Below are 15,667 nucleotides of genomic sequence, written 5' to 3' on the forward strand. Positions count from 1 at the left end.
TGTCTTTCCCTCTCTCTTTCTTTGTATTACAAACATGTTCTTCAGGGGAATGTTATCCTTAACATTAATGCTTACCCCATTTCTAAAGTGCCGACAAATCCTCAGAAAAACAGAATGCAAAAATCAGAAGATGCAATAAAGCATTTAACGATGCTGCTGAAGTCTTAAGTATTTCAGGATACAATACATACTCGGCATAGTCCAGCGTTGTCTACTACCTACTTAATACATTCAGCTTCTGTCTAGAGAACAGGATGGTGCTCTGCCTAAAGTGTACCTCAAAATGCAAGACCTGATGAGAGTCTTGCAGCTGTGCCCAGCAACTTCACAAAGGACAACAGGCACAAACTGGAACACAGGAAGTTCCATGTGAACACAAGGAAAAACATCTTTACTGTGAGGTTATCTTTACTGAACCATGTTTAGTGCAACAAATGGATCTACTGATCTAATAGAATTCTGTTGAAATTCAGTTGTATGAGGCCATAGCGAGAAGTACTAAGGGATCTCTTCAGGCTTATTCCTTGTTTCTGTTCACGTCAGCCAGTGCATTCCTCTGTGAATAATAATGTGACATCTTAGAACATTTATATTTACTGCTTCACCAGCTACACACAAGGACCCACAAAGTTAGGCACAGGTATACTAGACAAGTATACTAGACAAGTATTACATGAAACTTACCCTGGAACAACGGGATGATGGTGGTCTGTCTGAACCATCCACACCCACAAGAACCTGCTCTGAAGGTTATGCCAACACCTGGCAATTCCCCACTTTGAAAAGAAAATGGGACCAGTTCTAGTAGCAACTACATTTAGTGCTGTGCAATGGCACATTTTTTTTTTCACATTCTGCATGCAATCAAGTAACTTCCCTTTATGCAGACAACAATGCTTTGAAAGGAAGGGTGAGATTTCTTATCCAGGCTGTCTACAGAGCATAGAAGGGGTACTTTCACACAGGGAAAAAAAAAAAAAAGCAGCACTTTTTCAACTGGAGGATGTTTTTTAGGCTGAGCTTGACATGGCAGCACAGCGAGCACAGTAAATACCCCTTATAAAAACAAACCCACCAAAACAAGTGCAGAGTTATCACTAAGAATCCACCAATTTGCCCCACATCTGCTGGTATCTAGACTTCTCAGTAAAAAATAGCTTAACAAAATTTAGCTTAGTGCAATACCTGACACGTTATTGTATCAAAGTTTAAATTGTTCTCTACAGTGCATGAAACCTGCTAAAACAAAAGGATCAAACAGCAGCTTTGGCAGCTTTGCAAAAACCAAGTTGTGGCTTTATCAGGGAGATGGTAGCATTTTCCCTTTCCTGTTTAAAAAGCAGCAAACTAGCTCTAAGACTTTTTTCACCTGTATTGCTGCTGCAGGTCTTGTCAGGACTCAGTGGTAGAGTTATTTTAATTTTAATGGCTGCTTTCTCATTTGTTTGGTTACATCTGCAACATCCTCCTGCCTACAGGGCGTAATTCCTGCCACGCCCATTTTGCATTCACAGCCACGTTTCCCTGGATTTGCTTTTGCAGCAGCCTTTCTTACTTCAACGTCTGCCAGGGATGTACGAGTTAATCAGCATGTAAAATCTCTGATCTGCGACTATGCTGCAGGTGACAGTATCCAAAGCACAAGCATAAGGTGGGAAGATTTTGTATCTCCACACATTTAACTTCCAAGTAAATAGTTTCTCATGCAATGCCATTTTTTTCTTTTGGGAGCGAATGTAGGAGAGTTCAGCCAACTGAAAGAGGCTTTTCTCAAGACTTTTGCCACAGTTCCTTTTGGAAGGAGCTGCAGGGGTGAATACAAAGCTAAGTTAATTTTTAAACCAATAGCTACAAAATCAGCCGCCAAAATCTGTTGCGAACTGAACAGTGAAGGTGTGTGCTTCTGCCTTTCCTTGCCTCCTAGCCCTGGCATACTGGATGTGCTGGAGGGACTTGGTTGTGCCAAAACATGGTGCAAAGAGCAGCCCTGAGACTTGCAATGAAGGATGATGCTGTGGCATAACAGGTCTTTCATGAGGGCAGCAGGTACGGATGGTATTTCACTCAGCCAGGCTGTTCCTCCTTACTTTCTGATAGCATCTGCCCATGTGCTCACCCAGTTGCAACCATTCCCAGCTCTTCTCCCACTGCACCAGAGGTACAGGCAGCTGGCTGGGCTGGGGCAAGCAGCCTACGTGGGAGCGGTGGTCTCTTGAGACAGCTCAGCTGTGAAAACCAAAGCTCTTTATTTGGTGTTTTTCCAGAAATGTTGTGTTGCTGGAATAAAGAGACTTTATGTTAACCTCCATTTTATTTTAAAATCAAAGCAAATAACTGCTTGGCTGGAGGACAATGGCAGCACAAACCAAAAATGCTCCTGCATCTTCAGGCTGCGAGCCAGAATGTGTTATTTTTAAAATTCTCCATGGTCTGAGCCAGTCATTTTGAGTTTTGTGTGGTTTTCTCCCACCCCTTTATAGTTGCGAGATTGGCTCAGCAGTGACCCAGATGTGCTTGTATCTTGCCTGCTGCCTTTCCCTCACTGCTCTTCTGGGTGAGGCTGGACGAGCACAGCCCACAGCTGCTTGGTGTGTGTCTTCTTGCAGAATTAGGCTTAGTGGGGACATGTTCAGCATGTAAGCTGATCTTAAGACATCATAAGAGGAAATTAATCTTTTTCAGAGGAACCTGCACAAGAGGTGGACGGGAGCAGCCTGGAGCAAAGGGGTCCTGTGCTCCTCCTGAAGGAAGGACCTTGTAGCCCCAAACTCAGTGGGGATTAGTGGTTCTCTCTGTAACTTGCATTTTGATATTCCAGACATAAAAGGCTCATGTAGGTTTTCATTTTCACTGGAATAAAAGGGATGCTTCGCTAGACAGTTAATAACTTCCACTTTGTCTCATCTGAGGAAACCAGCTTGTGTCCCCTGAGAAGGCTGACACTGGGAAGAAAAGCTCCCTGCTGGGGCCTTCTCTGGAGATAACAAGGGAAGACTGAGCTACCGAGCTAATCTAATTGCTCACTGCTGCTTCCCCTCCACCCACCTCTTCTCTGGTTTATCCCTTCCCTGTGGTGCTCCTCTAGCCCTGGTATCTGCCTTGTGCCAAGTGGGTGCAGCTCATAGAATCACTGGAGGCTAACCTGACTACCAGTAATAAACAACATCAAAACCCCTCAAATATCCATTTTGGGGGATAGGTAACGCATAGAATTGAAGGGAAGTACTGGGAAGGGAAGCAAGGTCTCTGTCTCTTGGTAGCAGTGGGCTGTGAGCACTACTGGAGTAAGTAAAGTTGTGCTATGTAATTTCCGTTTTGGGTGCAGCACAGCTGGGTGGTATTGTGGTGAGGCAGCACCCTCCCCTGTGTCCCACCACCTCCCCTGAGCTGCCCCTAAGTGCACGGGTGCTGGGGGACCTGCGTCATAGTGAAGAGCTGTATGCAGCCCAGCCAAAAAGTGGTTATTGCCCTGCAAGGCTCCTGGTCTGTCAGTGTGGGAGTGCAGGGCTTGGCATTGAAGGAGAACCAGTTCTTGAACTGCTGCTGCTTTTTGGGAAGCTGCCTGCAAAATGCACCCCAGGACTCACTAAACAAGGGAACTTTGGAATGGGGAATATATTATCTGAGCAAATGCTGTCAGGGGAAGGACACCTACCACCCATTGAGTAGCTTCTGGGGCTGCTATTCTTCCACCTTGCAGATTTTCTTGCACAGAAAACAAAAAAGTTTGTGCACCTAGCTAGCTAGGCTGGGGGGGGGGGGCGGAATACTGTTGCACCTGCCCCTACAAAATCCATCACTAAACCACCAGTGTCTGTAGAATCTGTAACACAGTTTTGAAATAGATTCTGAGACACCACTTTTATGAATCTCAAGGCTGTTCCAGCAATACTTTACTTCAGCTTTATTTTATAAAATGTATTTGAAAAAAATTGTGTAAGATATCACACAATTACTGTAGTTCACAAAACTCATGCAAATGTTTCAACTTGTAAAAGTAAGGTTAAAAAAAATATCTTTGTTCTTATGGGATATCCCTTCAATGTCGAAATATGAGGATAAGAGGAACTGGAAGTTCATGAGAGTTTTGGCCAAGGGATGAAAGAGATTAAAAAATATGATTGGATAGCAAGAAGGCACATCTGGTAGTGAGGAAGAGATTCCTTCCTGCTGGCAGAGACCTCAGTGTTACAGGAGTGTTAGACATCTAGGGGCAAGGCAGCCAGACAGAGTGGCTTTATAGCAGAATTCTTTGCTGTGCTAATTGTGAACCATTTTTGAGTGTGTCTGTATTAGTTGATACAAAGGAGGGTAAAAATGCTAAGCTTGGCAAAAGTTCAGCTTTTTACACTTCTGGGGTTTCTCCCATACAGTTTAGAATCAAAACATTGATTTTGGAGCAGCTGTAATATTTGACATACAACATAAAAAGGCAAAGCAGCATTACAATAGACCTTATCTGTAGCATAAGCCATTGAGGAGGATCTCAGCAGCACCACAAGTATCTCCTTCCGGTAAAGGCTGGCAGGGATGAAGGAAGGGGGTTATTAGTGAGTCTCTTTCTGTAGTGAAGGTTCATGCTGTCTTTGACAGCTGAGTCTTATCTGCAAAGTTCATTCTCCACTGTGACTCCAAGGCCTGTGGGTATTTGGCTTGCACAGTCCAGCTTTGGCTCTGGTCACAGCTTACCAATGCTTGTCTTAAACTAGATGCTGGACTCCCGTGCTGGTATGCCGGGGCTGAAACCTGAGAAATGCCAGTGGTGCTCAGTGGCAACAGCTTGTGTCTTAAAAGGAGTCTTACCTTTAACCTTAAAACTGAGCTCTCATCTTTGTGTCACTTCCTGTTTAGACCAGATATCTTTGCTTATTAGTTTGGCTTCAATGATGCTGAGAGTTACTCTTATTTTTGTAACTTTAGCTGACAATTTCCTGACTCTTAAATAGCTGGTAGAGAGTAACTATTAACAAGGATTGTTACTGTTCTGGGGTGTAGAGGGAGGAGGCGCAGTGGTATGATCTCCAGCATCAATGATGGCATTTCAGAGCTCAGCTTTCAGAAAATGGCTCTTGATTTCCATGCTTTATAATAATAATAATATAATCCAAGCATTCTGCACCAGTATTTTAGTTATGTGTCCATGGTGTGTTGGAACTATCATGGAAAACATAAAGGGTGGCTTTGAGACTTAGAGATTCATGAGGCTGCTTAAAGGTGAGTCCTGGTATCCTGTGGACTGTTTGATGACGTCAAGTAAGTAGCTACATAGCCAAAACAGGCTGTTAGTGTCAAGAACGTGAAATGGTAATACAATCCCCCACATGTCCATGTACGGGCTGCACTTTGCTGGACTGAGGTCTCATGCATTTCCTATGTTTTCCCCATAGGCTAGTTTCTCATCCTATATTTCATTGAGATAATCTTGATCAGGATATATCAGGAAGCCAGTAAATAAGCTGTCTGTCCAGTAGGGATCATAAAAGAGCCCATTTTGTTCTGAGTAAAAGATCTGCAGCCATACCTCATCATCCTGCTTCAGAGAAAGAATGGTTGATCCTGAGGCAACATCATGGTTCCCAGTGTTGGCATCAAAAGTCTTGATCCGGTACTGCCCGTTGTGGACCAAGCCAATGGCCAAATGTTTATTGGCCAAAGTGATATCATAAGTGAAGTAGTAAATACCTGGGATGCTGCATATAAATTTCCCACTGGAAGCATTGTAATGTCCTCCCTCGTTCATCAAAATCCTGTCAAATTTGATGGGCAGTCTTTCCCTTGGGTAGCTCTTTGAGACAGCCACGGAGAAGGCAGATCTGGCTTTGTTGACACTACAGGTGCAGGGTCCTGGCATCCCGGTCTCACCCTTGTTCCCTTTGGGCCCTTTCTTTCCAGGTGCACCATTTTTTCCAGGATTACCCTTTAAACCCTTGGGTCCTCGGGGGCCTGCCTTGCCAATAGCTCCTGCTTTCCCCTTTGGTCCTGGCTTGCCAGGGTTTCCTGTTTTGCCTTGTGGACCTAGAAGACAAATAACCTTGTTAGTTTTTTAGTGAAAGGGATGATACGGTGAGTGGAAAGGGGTTATGTTGTTGCTGCAATGTCTGTTCATTTAGGAGCAAAACCTTGCTGGTGAGAATCCCAATGAAATAACACCTGGGGTTGGACATGTATCAGGACTGACTAACCATGTTAGGTAGGTGGCTGACATAACAGGATGTAGGAGCAGGACAGGCTGTTCCGAAAGGACCAAAAGGCTGGTTCAATTATCTGAGTCACTTGAGAAAAACAGGTAATTAGTTACAACATTATCCAGGAGCAAGCTTTAAACCATTGGGTTTTAAAGGAGTGGCATGAGTTAGTGAAGCTTTTGGAACCTAGTTTTGAGCAGATGGAGTATTTTTAATCTCCTATCTCGGTCTTTTTTTTTTTTTCATATTTATAATGAAAATTTGTTGTTTTGGAAAAAAAATGGAGGAGAGGATGACAAAAGGTGCTAGGTATAGTAAAATCCCAGCTTAGTTGGGAGCTGGACCAGTAATAAACCAGAAGATGCCTGGTTCAGGGATTGCCATGAGATGGGAAGTGGGTTGACAACTGTCACAGTGCTGCTGAAACTGCTGATCAGTGCTGATTGCAGTAGTGTCTGCTATAAGACAAAGCCATGGGGATTTGTACCATGTATCTTGACCTGCTGTAGCACAAATGACTTTAAAAACAGCTGTGGGTGGACACCTGTTCTCCAGATTGCCTGATTTGAAGGTGGGAGAAGAGAATAAGGTGCAGCTTGGGCATGCTGATGTTATCCTGAGTCAGGAGTGCGCTCTAGTGTGGAAACGGGAAATTGCTGTTTTCTTGCTATAGCTGGTCCTGAGGCTCATTGAGTCTGAGGCCGGATCTAAAGGAGGGCCCAGGGTTAAAGTAGCATTGTTGTTTGCTTTGATTTAGGTTGACCATAGTCCGAGCAGTGCCTTTTATCCAGCTAGGCTGTTCCAGGCAGCAAGTATTTAATTTTTTCACGTGACTCCATTTCCCTTGAGAGCAGGAGTCAGAGACCACTACTTTGTCCTGCCTTGAAGCATATGTCAGAACAGGGAAAACCTCACTTCACAACAAAGTGAAGCCAGCAGCAAATCACACGCAACATGAAAATACTACCAGCAAATATTGTGAGTCTGAACAACTTGGCGTGAGCTGGCAAGTGGGGGAGAGTGGAAATTTCTAGAAGTGTTTCCCAGATGTCAGCTGTCAGGGCTCAGATTTGGGATGTTCCTCTCAATTGGGCTATCACACTATTGCTTTTACATTTTAATCCTTGTTGTGTTAAGAAGCACTTTTCTCTTACCTTCGTCACCATGCTCGCCTTTATCCCCATCCTTGCCATCTTTGCCATCTTTGCCTGGGAAGCCCATCCTGCCAACTGTCCCTGGAGTCCCAGGTGCCCCGGGTGGGCCAGGTGGCCCAGGGGGTCCCGGCAGGCTGCATGCCAGCTGGGGACCTTCCTGCAGTGCTTCCTTGGCAAAGCCCCCGAGGATGTGGTTTGCCACACAGGGCACGGTCCACAGGAGGAGGACAGCAGAGATCATGGCACAGCCTGTAAAAAGGAGATGGGATATGGCTGTTATGTATAACAGTCTGCGTGTGTGAGTGCAGTGGTGTTCCCTCCACTGGGATGGTGTATTGTATAAACTTGCATAAAAATGGGAGATAGTTAGCCCAATTTGTTTCTTTCGGCCTCTGTAGCTGGAGTAGTCCTTGGAAAAATGAGACACAAAGACTAAAACTGCCCCATACAACTCTGTGACTGGTTCACCATTTGTTTGGTAGCTCTTTGATGAAGAGATCAAGCTAAAGCCAAAGAATTTTTTTTTTTTTTTAAAAAAAAAGGGAATTAACCATCTATCACTCTGATACAACTCCTACCCTCAGGCTACGAGATGCAAACTCTTATCTGATGGAAAAGACTCATATGAAATTTTGTCTTTTCCCTTATTAACAACTACCTCTGATGGTAGGGGATTAAATATCTTACAAGAATCATCCATTTGCATGGGCTTTCTTATCACATCCCAAAGTCCTGCTAATGAAATGCAGAATATAAGCAAGGATTAAAAAGCAAACAAACTGCCTTTCACATATTTCTTAAAGCTTTGGTGCTGAAACAAATCTGTAGTTAAATGTGGATGTAATAGAAGACGAGCTGGGATATCCCGGACCTTGCCTGCCTTTTGGCCAGGCAAGGTCTTGCTTGGCATGAATTCAGATTCTGGGAGGTCTTAGCATCTCCCCAGTAGTGTTATGTTTAACTCTTGCACTGGAAATAACATGTTAAAAATACTGTATGAATTTCATATTGGCCTTAGTGCTCTCATCCTGAAGGGGGTGGAAATGCATATTTCATGCTCCAAGTCCAGTGAGCAATAAGCTCCATATTAATGCTGAGTGGGAGCTCCCAGTTCTGCGATATGTATAATTAAGGACATTCAGAGGAGTGGGAAATGCAAAACAGATCTCCATCCTGGATTTGTCTGCTAAGCCATTTTGTTCTTCATCTCTCTAAGTTTATTTGCTGCTGGTGAAAGGTATCAGTTTAATGACCTTGTGAGGTGGAAATCACCAACTAATAGTAATGTGGACAGTTTATGGAAAGGGAAGCAAAATGTTACAACGCCTGTGGAGTGGGGAGATCCCAAGGAAAGCTAGATTGCTGCTTCCCAGCAACCACCTCACGTAGGGCAGAACAGAAGTGAGAGACATCTGGAGGTGGATGATACTAATAAATTGTGGCAAGGAAAAATGTCAGTGTGGAACATAGCCTGGAAAAAAGCTGGGACCACTTCATGCAGAAAACAAACAAGCAAGAGAGAGCACAGGGCAGGAAGGCAGCTCCTTCTGTTGAACTTTCTTACCGTAAGTAATTCTGTTGCCTTCAGACAACCCAGTTAGTTGACCTGACGGGATAAAAAGTGGCAAACACAAAATATTTCGAGGCTGGGAGGTTAGTAGTACTGGTACTTGGATAGACTGGGAATATTTGGCTACCTGGAGCTGTGTTCTGGCCCAGCTCCTGGGTTGGTGTTAATTAACAGCTCCACAAGAACGTTTCATCCCATGTCACAGCAGTGTGTGTGGGGTGTAAAACCGTCACATTCACAAGAGGATCTATATATAACCTCTTAAGGAAGTCTCTTTGAAAGAAAATAAACCTCATGCTGTTCCACCTTAAAAGGAAAATTGCTCTTCACTGTAGAACATCTGATGAGCTCCAAAAAGCAAATTGGAAACAGATCATTATCTTCCCTCTCTGCAGTATGGGCGGCAGGCCCGGCACTGGAGGCCACGCAGCATGGTTTCAGCTGAGGACTTACTTTCCTAATGGCATTTTAATTATTGTCTTTGTTAAGAGGGTTTTGGAGACTTTTTGACCATGACTGGTGCCTGTTGTGTGGGAGTGTGCGCAGTGCCCAGGTGGTTATGAGAGCTGGCTTAGAAGAGGACTTCTTAGGGAGGAGATCCTGCCTCATCTGACTGTGCACAGGGGCCAGGACTGAGCGCAGGGGTCAGGCAGTGGCTGCAGTTTGTACACTGGTACAGGGCAATGGTTTCAGCATGGAAAAGAAAATGGACCAGCTTCACTTAAACAAGGTAGCTTGGATGTCCGCAGCATAGACATGGCTGGGCAGACCTTAAGGCTGCCATGGAGTGAAGACCCTTTGAGCTCCCAGATGCTAGGTGGGATGTGGCTGAGACCTCATGTATCTCGTGTTCTGATCATAGGTGCTCAAACCTCCAACTACAGAGGGGGGAGAGAAGCTACAAATTGTGATGAAAAATCTGAGCTCTTAAGTAGAAGGATGAGGCTGACAGGTGTCCATCAGCTGGGTTTGAGAGACAGTGATTGCCTGTGTCCAGCAGCTGAATTGATGCAAGTTGTTGCTGTGGGTCCAGGGCATCCACTGGGATCATTGTAGTCTGTAAAACTGTGCTGTGGATCCCCACTGAGTAATTTTTGGGAATACTTGCAAGAGAGCAAACCAAGAAGGGAGTGATTTTGGAAAGTGTGTTCCAGTCTAAGATTCAGGAGGGAACTCCTTTATAGAAGATACCTGAAGGCAAATAAAGCAATAAAGACAGAGCGCCTCTGATTTGCAAGCATGTTGCATGCAGAGCTGAGCATTTCCTGGCTTCTCTCTTCCTAACGAGCTAGATATTTAGGCTCCTTCACTATAATTACATATGAAAATGTAAAGGATGACTCAAAGCAAGCACATGTCCAAAATGGGATGTTCCAACTCTGCCCCATGGCCTTCATGTGACACTCCCTTTCTGCTTTAGGACATTTTGTTTTCATTGCTTGTTCCTTTGATGGGTCCTTCTCTTCCTGCTGAAGCTCAGGCCCTCGGCAGAGGCTACCCTGCGCCCCAGCTCTTGCTGCTGCAGGTGCTGAGGAAGGGAGACAGAGGATTAGCTTTCCTCAAGATTGAGAAATGCAAGGAGCGGATGGCTGCCTTACTCCCCAGCTGCCCCAGCAGACAGAGGCAGTAGGATTGTAACTCAACCCCTCCATGCTGAAGTCTGAGAATTCCATGAGCTTCTGTAGCACATGGAATATCTCTACAGGGGGACTGCAAACCCATGCTCTGTCCTAGCTTTTCTCTACACACTCCTTGTCGCTGGAGCTGCCACTCTGTTAGCGAAAAGCCTCCATCCCTGGGAGCTGTGTCCCCACAGGGCTCTTTGCAGCCCCCAGTCCTGATCTGCAGTGTGGGATGGGCTTGCTGCTGCCAGAGGGGCTTCACAGGCAGGGTATGGTGGGGACACACCTCTTGCCGTGTCTGCCCTATAGCTTTGGCTGCCACAACTCCACTGCTCCGCTTGGCTCCTGCAAGCCCTGTGTGACCACCTTCATCTCAGCCAAGCTGCAGGAGCTTCCTGAGTCCCTTCACAGTTAAGAAGCCAGACCAATTCTATAGATCTATATGCGTTAATAAGATGTTTCTGTAAGAAAAGATTTTGCCTGTAAGAGTGAGTCCCAGATGTGAAGGATCAGTTGTACTTTCTGGTGCTTACAGGGCAGCTGGGCTGAAATCCTGTCAAAGGGAAAATCCCTGAGGGTTTGCCAGACACGGGAAGGTTTGATAGCACGTGCAGTGGTGATGGTGATCAGATGGTGATTTTTGGCCAGGGAAGCCAGGCTGTGCCATGCAGTGGTGGTGTGTGACTGCTCACAGAGAGGAAAAGCACAGTGGGAGAAAGAAGAGGAGAGGGTTGCGGGGAATTGCTTCTCAGAGGGAGGGCAGGATGGTCTGGTAGCCCAGGAGGGTACCTAGCAGTGAACAAATGACCATGGCTTTCTATTCCTTTTCCCTTCAATACCTGAGGGTTTCTTAAACAAAACAACCATCTTCCTGTTTCACAATTTCCCAGTGCACCTCAAGACATCTTAATTAGGCATCAAAATAATTGTTATCCCCCTGAGCCTAATTCTCAGCTTTGGTGGTTGCCCTGTGGTGTCCATCCCCAGGGTGGAAGCACCAGGAGCACTCGGGCACACAGGGCTGATTTAGATAAAATAAGGTCTGCTGGCAGTGACAGCAGCTGAAATAGATGTCTTTAATTACTGATAGAAGCTGGTAAAGTATTTATACCAGATATGAGTTTGATCTGTTATCTGCTGTTGCACAAAGCAATGTCAAAGGAGATAAAGGGGAGCGATGCCTCTCCTGTGTCTGAACCTGCATCACCGTCTCAACTTTAGACAGCCAGGGATGCCTGTGGCAAACCTTTCCTAGCCCTGGGCTAAAGCCTCATTACAGAGGCTGATTGTTACCAGAGCGAAGGGAGAGGCTGCGGTTTTGCTGTACAAGGTGGGTGCTCCTAGCAAAAGCCTGAGGAATGTTTCCTGCCCGGAGTATTTCTTTTAACTGGCAACTGTTGTCTCTATGGATTCCTGTGAAGGCTTCGAAACCTGAGTCCTCAGTGATTTAGACCTTATTTGGTAACCTCTCAAAGTTAAGGTTAAGAGGAGGGAGGGGGAAAAAAAAAGGAAATGTGAATCTACTCACCAAGATTAATCTCTTCAGAGAGATCTTGACAGGTGCTGGAAACATGCAGGACTGTAGGCAGGTGTTTTGCTGTAGGTCGCTGTCACACGTGGTGCCCAAGCCCCCTCCTGCCACAGCAGTATCCGTCTGAAGGGTGTGCAGTATTGACTGTGGTTCTTTTTTATGAACGTTTTACTTCTTTTTGTGCAGATTGCTGGCTTCCTGCAGCAGCTCCAGGTTTTGGCTCGGTGTTGCCAAAAGCATATTTTTATTACTGTGTAATGGGTCTGCGCCTCTTCCTCTGTCACGTGGCATGGGAAGAAATTTTTACGCACATACAGCTGAAAAGCTTGCAATGCTTGGCGAATTTTTCCTTTTTTCTTTCCCCTGTAGTCTCATGTGAAAGGCTTGGGAGTTGCCTGGATCATTTCTGAGTGACTCTGCTGTAGCCACTGCCTGCGCAAGCAGAATTTGTAGGGGTATGGATAACTTGGATTGAACTAGGGAACAACTTGAGTACTTGATCCTGGATCATTAGCAAGGGAAGCACATCTCATCCCAAGGGTGGAAACTCACTTCTAAAACAATTTAGACAAACAGGTAATGACGGATCTCTCCAGGCTTGAAGTAAAGTACATTGTGGTACATTGTGCTGCAGCTTTGCAAACATGAATTTTGGAGGAGACTATGTACCTCAGTGCTGCTTTAGGTGGATGCGTGAGGCAAAACACAGAGACTTCGCCATAGAGATGATACAGCAGAAATGTTTCTGCCTTTGGAAAGGGTTGGGATTTTGTTTTAAGCTTCCAAAGTAATTACAACTCTCTTAGCAATTGCTTAAGGTAAGGCAGTAACCCTGGAAGCAGTGGTTGAAGCTGGAGTTTAGCGGTCATGGGATGAACAGCCAGCTGTGCCAACACTGAAGTGTTGAGTTGCAGTAGATCCCTGTCTCTTGCTTCTCCGTGGCAGCAATTCATGGTGTTATAGGTCTGGATGTTGTTGGTATCCAGGCTTATACTAGCCCATTAAAGCTGGAATTTGCAAATGTCTTATGACTCTCAAAATATGTGAACAAAGGCAGCACTTCCATCATGGTCCTGGGGAGGTACCTCGCCTCCCTCCCTGTTTCGCAGGATGCTCTGTGATGATGCCGAGGTTGGTACAGACCAGACTTGTCTTTTTAAGTGAGGAATGGGGAGAAGCTAAACAGGAGCTGTGACATGACCTAGACTTAGAGCCTGGCCCCACGGGCACTCGGGCCGGCAGTGTGGGAGGTTACAAGGGACCCATCACCCTGCAGTGAGGCTTGCAGCGGCCCTGGGGCTGTCACCACCCACACAGAGTGGGTAACTGGTGATCCTGGCCACAGCCTGTGGGTCCTGGTTGTGGGTGCAAGGTTCCTGCTTTGCCTCAGCCAGGATCCTGCACAGGGCTTGGGACAGGCATGTGCTTGATGGCCGAGCTCCAGATCCTGCCCTGCTGCTCTCCAGCCAGTAAATATTTTCTGCTAAGTGTAGATTGTCAGCTGATTGGGAGTATGAGGGAAGTGTCATTACTTACTGTGCTAGAATTCATCCTTATTGGATCTGTTGTGGGTTTTTTTAAGCTTTCTCCTGCACTTGCTGTTAACCATGATGGGAACAGATATAACATAAAACTGAAGGATGTATGCAGTTTGCTTTGTGAGCTGTAATCGGCTGACCCACTCGTGGTAGGGGTGGGAACATCTGTCTGAGGAAGCACAGGGCTGTTTTCTAGCTGTGTGGATGGTCCTGCAGAGCTCCTTCAGAGCTGGTGCCCTGGCCCTCAGCTCAGCGATGTTCCCTGGCACTGAATAACCACCTCCCTCCCCAGACCCATGCAATCCTCACCTTGAAACCTAATGAATCCTTATTAGGTTTCAATGGGATAAGGGCTGTTTTAGAAAAGCTGCTGTGTGGCCGCAGAGTTCTGGTGTGCCCATGGGGGGCTGCCCCCAGTCCCTTTGGCACTGGAGTGAGTGCACTGGAGGACAGCCCAGACATGGGCTCTGAACGCCACTCTCCCCTGAGGCAACTCTGGTGATGGATCAAATGTGCATTCTCACTTTTTGCCTCTTTCCATGAAGTTTGTTGGAACCCAGTTCCCTTGGAGAGCATCTCCTGCCTGGGTATGGGGCTGGAGTCAGCCAAAAGGCTCAAGGCAATTACGAAACCAGATGAAAACTTCCTGTGCGCTTCGCCAGAGTGCCAGTCTGATTGACCTGGGAAGTCACAGCAGTTTCCTCAGACTCTGACGGTGTTGAGAAGAAAAATCAGAGAGTCGTAGGATGGTTTGTGTTGGAAGGGACCTTAAAGCTCATCCAGTTCCAACCCTCTGCCATGGGCAGGGACACCTGCTGGATCAGATTGCTCAAAGCCTCATCCAGCCTGGCCTTGAACACCTCCAGCGATGGGGCAGCCATGACTTCTCTGGGAAACTTGGGCCAGTGCCTCACCATACTCATGGTAAAAAAATTTCTTCCTAATACCTAATCTAAATCTCCTCTCTTTCAGCTTAAAACCATTACTCTTTGTCCTGTCCCGGCACTCCTTGATAAAGGGCCCCTCCCCATCCCATGAGCTTATCCCAAACCTTCCCCGTAGCAGCTGTGCTGGGGCTTTGACATGGGTGCTAAAATGGGCCAGGGACAAAATGACACTTGAATTGCCAGGCAGGACTGCTGTGTTTTCAGAGTGTGACTGGGGAAGTCAGAGTTCTTTGTGATTTTTTTGCCCAGATCTGTGGTGTGTTGAAGGCAGCAAGAGCCTGACCTAGTTCAGCTCTGGGGGAGAGGCAGTGCTGGGAAGCTCCTGCCAGGCAGATGGAAAATATGTCTGTGCTGCAGCACCGAGCAGAGCTCACCCGGGGTCCCAGACTGCTCTGCTGGAGAACATGTTTGGCAGCACACTGTGTTAAATAAATAAACTGCCTGTTCACAGTGAAACAGAGCAGCCCTGAGACTGGGTTCTCCATTCACTGTTTCAGCTCCATACTGCAGGGACGCAGTACAAGAGATCGTGTCCCTTCTATGCTGCTTTTTAGGATATGCAGGAAGGCAGGACAGGATTTTCCCTCCTTTGCTCTCTGAGCACTGATGCATTTCACCTTTAGGTACTGATCTTGCAGCAATGACTTTGTAATCAAATAAAATTACTCAGCAAATGCCGAAACAGCTGTACTTCACCCAGGGGTGGAGGCAACCAAAATACAGCCTTCCCATTGCACTGGACAACAGCAATGGAAGTGCATTTCTCTTCAAAGATGAGTGTAGGTGCCCTGGGGTTTATTTTGGAGATACTAATGGGAGGGGAAAAGCATTTTTCTACCCAACAGGCCTCCCGGCTTAGTTTGGAATGGTGATCTGAGTAATTTTTATTGCTCTGCCTAAAAGGAGTTTGGACGTCTGCGAGCAGTCTTCAGAGAGTGGTTGTCCCTCTCCAAAAGGCCCCATAAAAATGAGTCAAATCTCTGTTTAAACTTAAAGGATGCCCTTGAGACCATTAGCTCTGCTTAGGAACTGCTGTCCTAATCCATTAAGATAAAAATAAATAGAGCTTATTTTAGGAAGAGGGAAGTGGAAACCAGGCAAACACCAGCGAGCCACCACA

General features: G+C 46.1%; 1 protein-coding gene across 3 annotated transcripts; it reads right to left on the minus strand.

Annotated features, from left to right (window-relative positions):
• Window positions 1–98: 98 nt before the first annotated feature.
• C1QTNF2 (C1q and TNF related 2) lies at window positions 99–12,364 on the minus strand. Of its 3 annotated transcripts, none has more exons than XR_011338493.1 (4): window positions 12,060–12,364; window positions 7,340–7,588; window positions 4,455–6,015; window positions 99–556 (listed from the first exon to the last, which is right to left on the minus strand). XR_011338493.1 is itself a non-coding variant. In XM_069868984.1 (3 exons), exons 2-3 carry the CDS (start codon window positions 7,578–7,580, stop codon window positions 5,402–5,404), a joined length of 855 nt encoding a protein of 284 aa, XP_069725085.1. In that variant the 5' UTR covers window positions 7,581–7,588; window positions 12,060–12,364; the 3' UTR covers window positions 2,605–5,401. The 3 variants fall into 3 exon arrangements, 1 of the variants encoding a protein (XP_069725085.1); XR_011338492.1 differs by having other exon boundaries at window positions 3,656–6,015; XM_069868984.1 differs by lacking the exon at window positions 99–556 and having other exon boundaries at window positions 2,605–6,015.
• Window positions 12,365–15,667: the final 3,303 nt, after the last annotated feature.

The sequence above is a fragment of the Phaenicophaeus curvirostris genome, chromosome 15 (genome assembly GCF_032191515.1).
Source record: "Phaenicophaeus curvirostris isolate KB17595 chromosome 15, BPBGC_Pcur_1.0, whole genome shotgun sequence".
In the NCBI taxonomy this organism is placed as follows: Eukaryota; Metazoa; Chordata; class Aves; order Cuculiformes; family Cuculidae; genus Phaenicophaeus; species Phaenicophaeus curvirostris.

Excerpts from the sequence above, each read along its gene's own strand:
- C1QTNF2 (XM_069868984.1), bottom strand. The coding sequence starts at position 7,580 with ATGATCTCTGCTGTCCTCCTCCTGTGGACCGTGCCCTGTGTGGCAAAC. Across the intron at positions 6,016-7,339 it reads AGGCGAGCATGGTGACGAAG|GTCCACAAGGCAAAACAGGA; the intron begins GTAAGAGAAAAG and ends TTTGTCTTCTAG.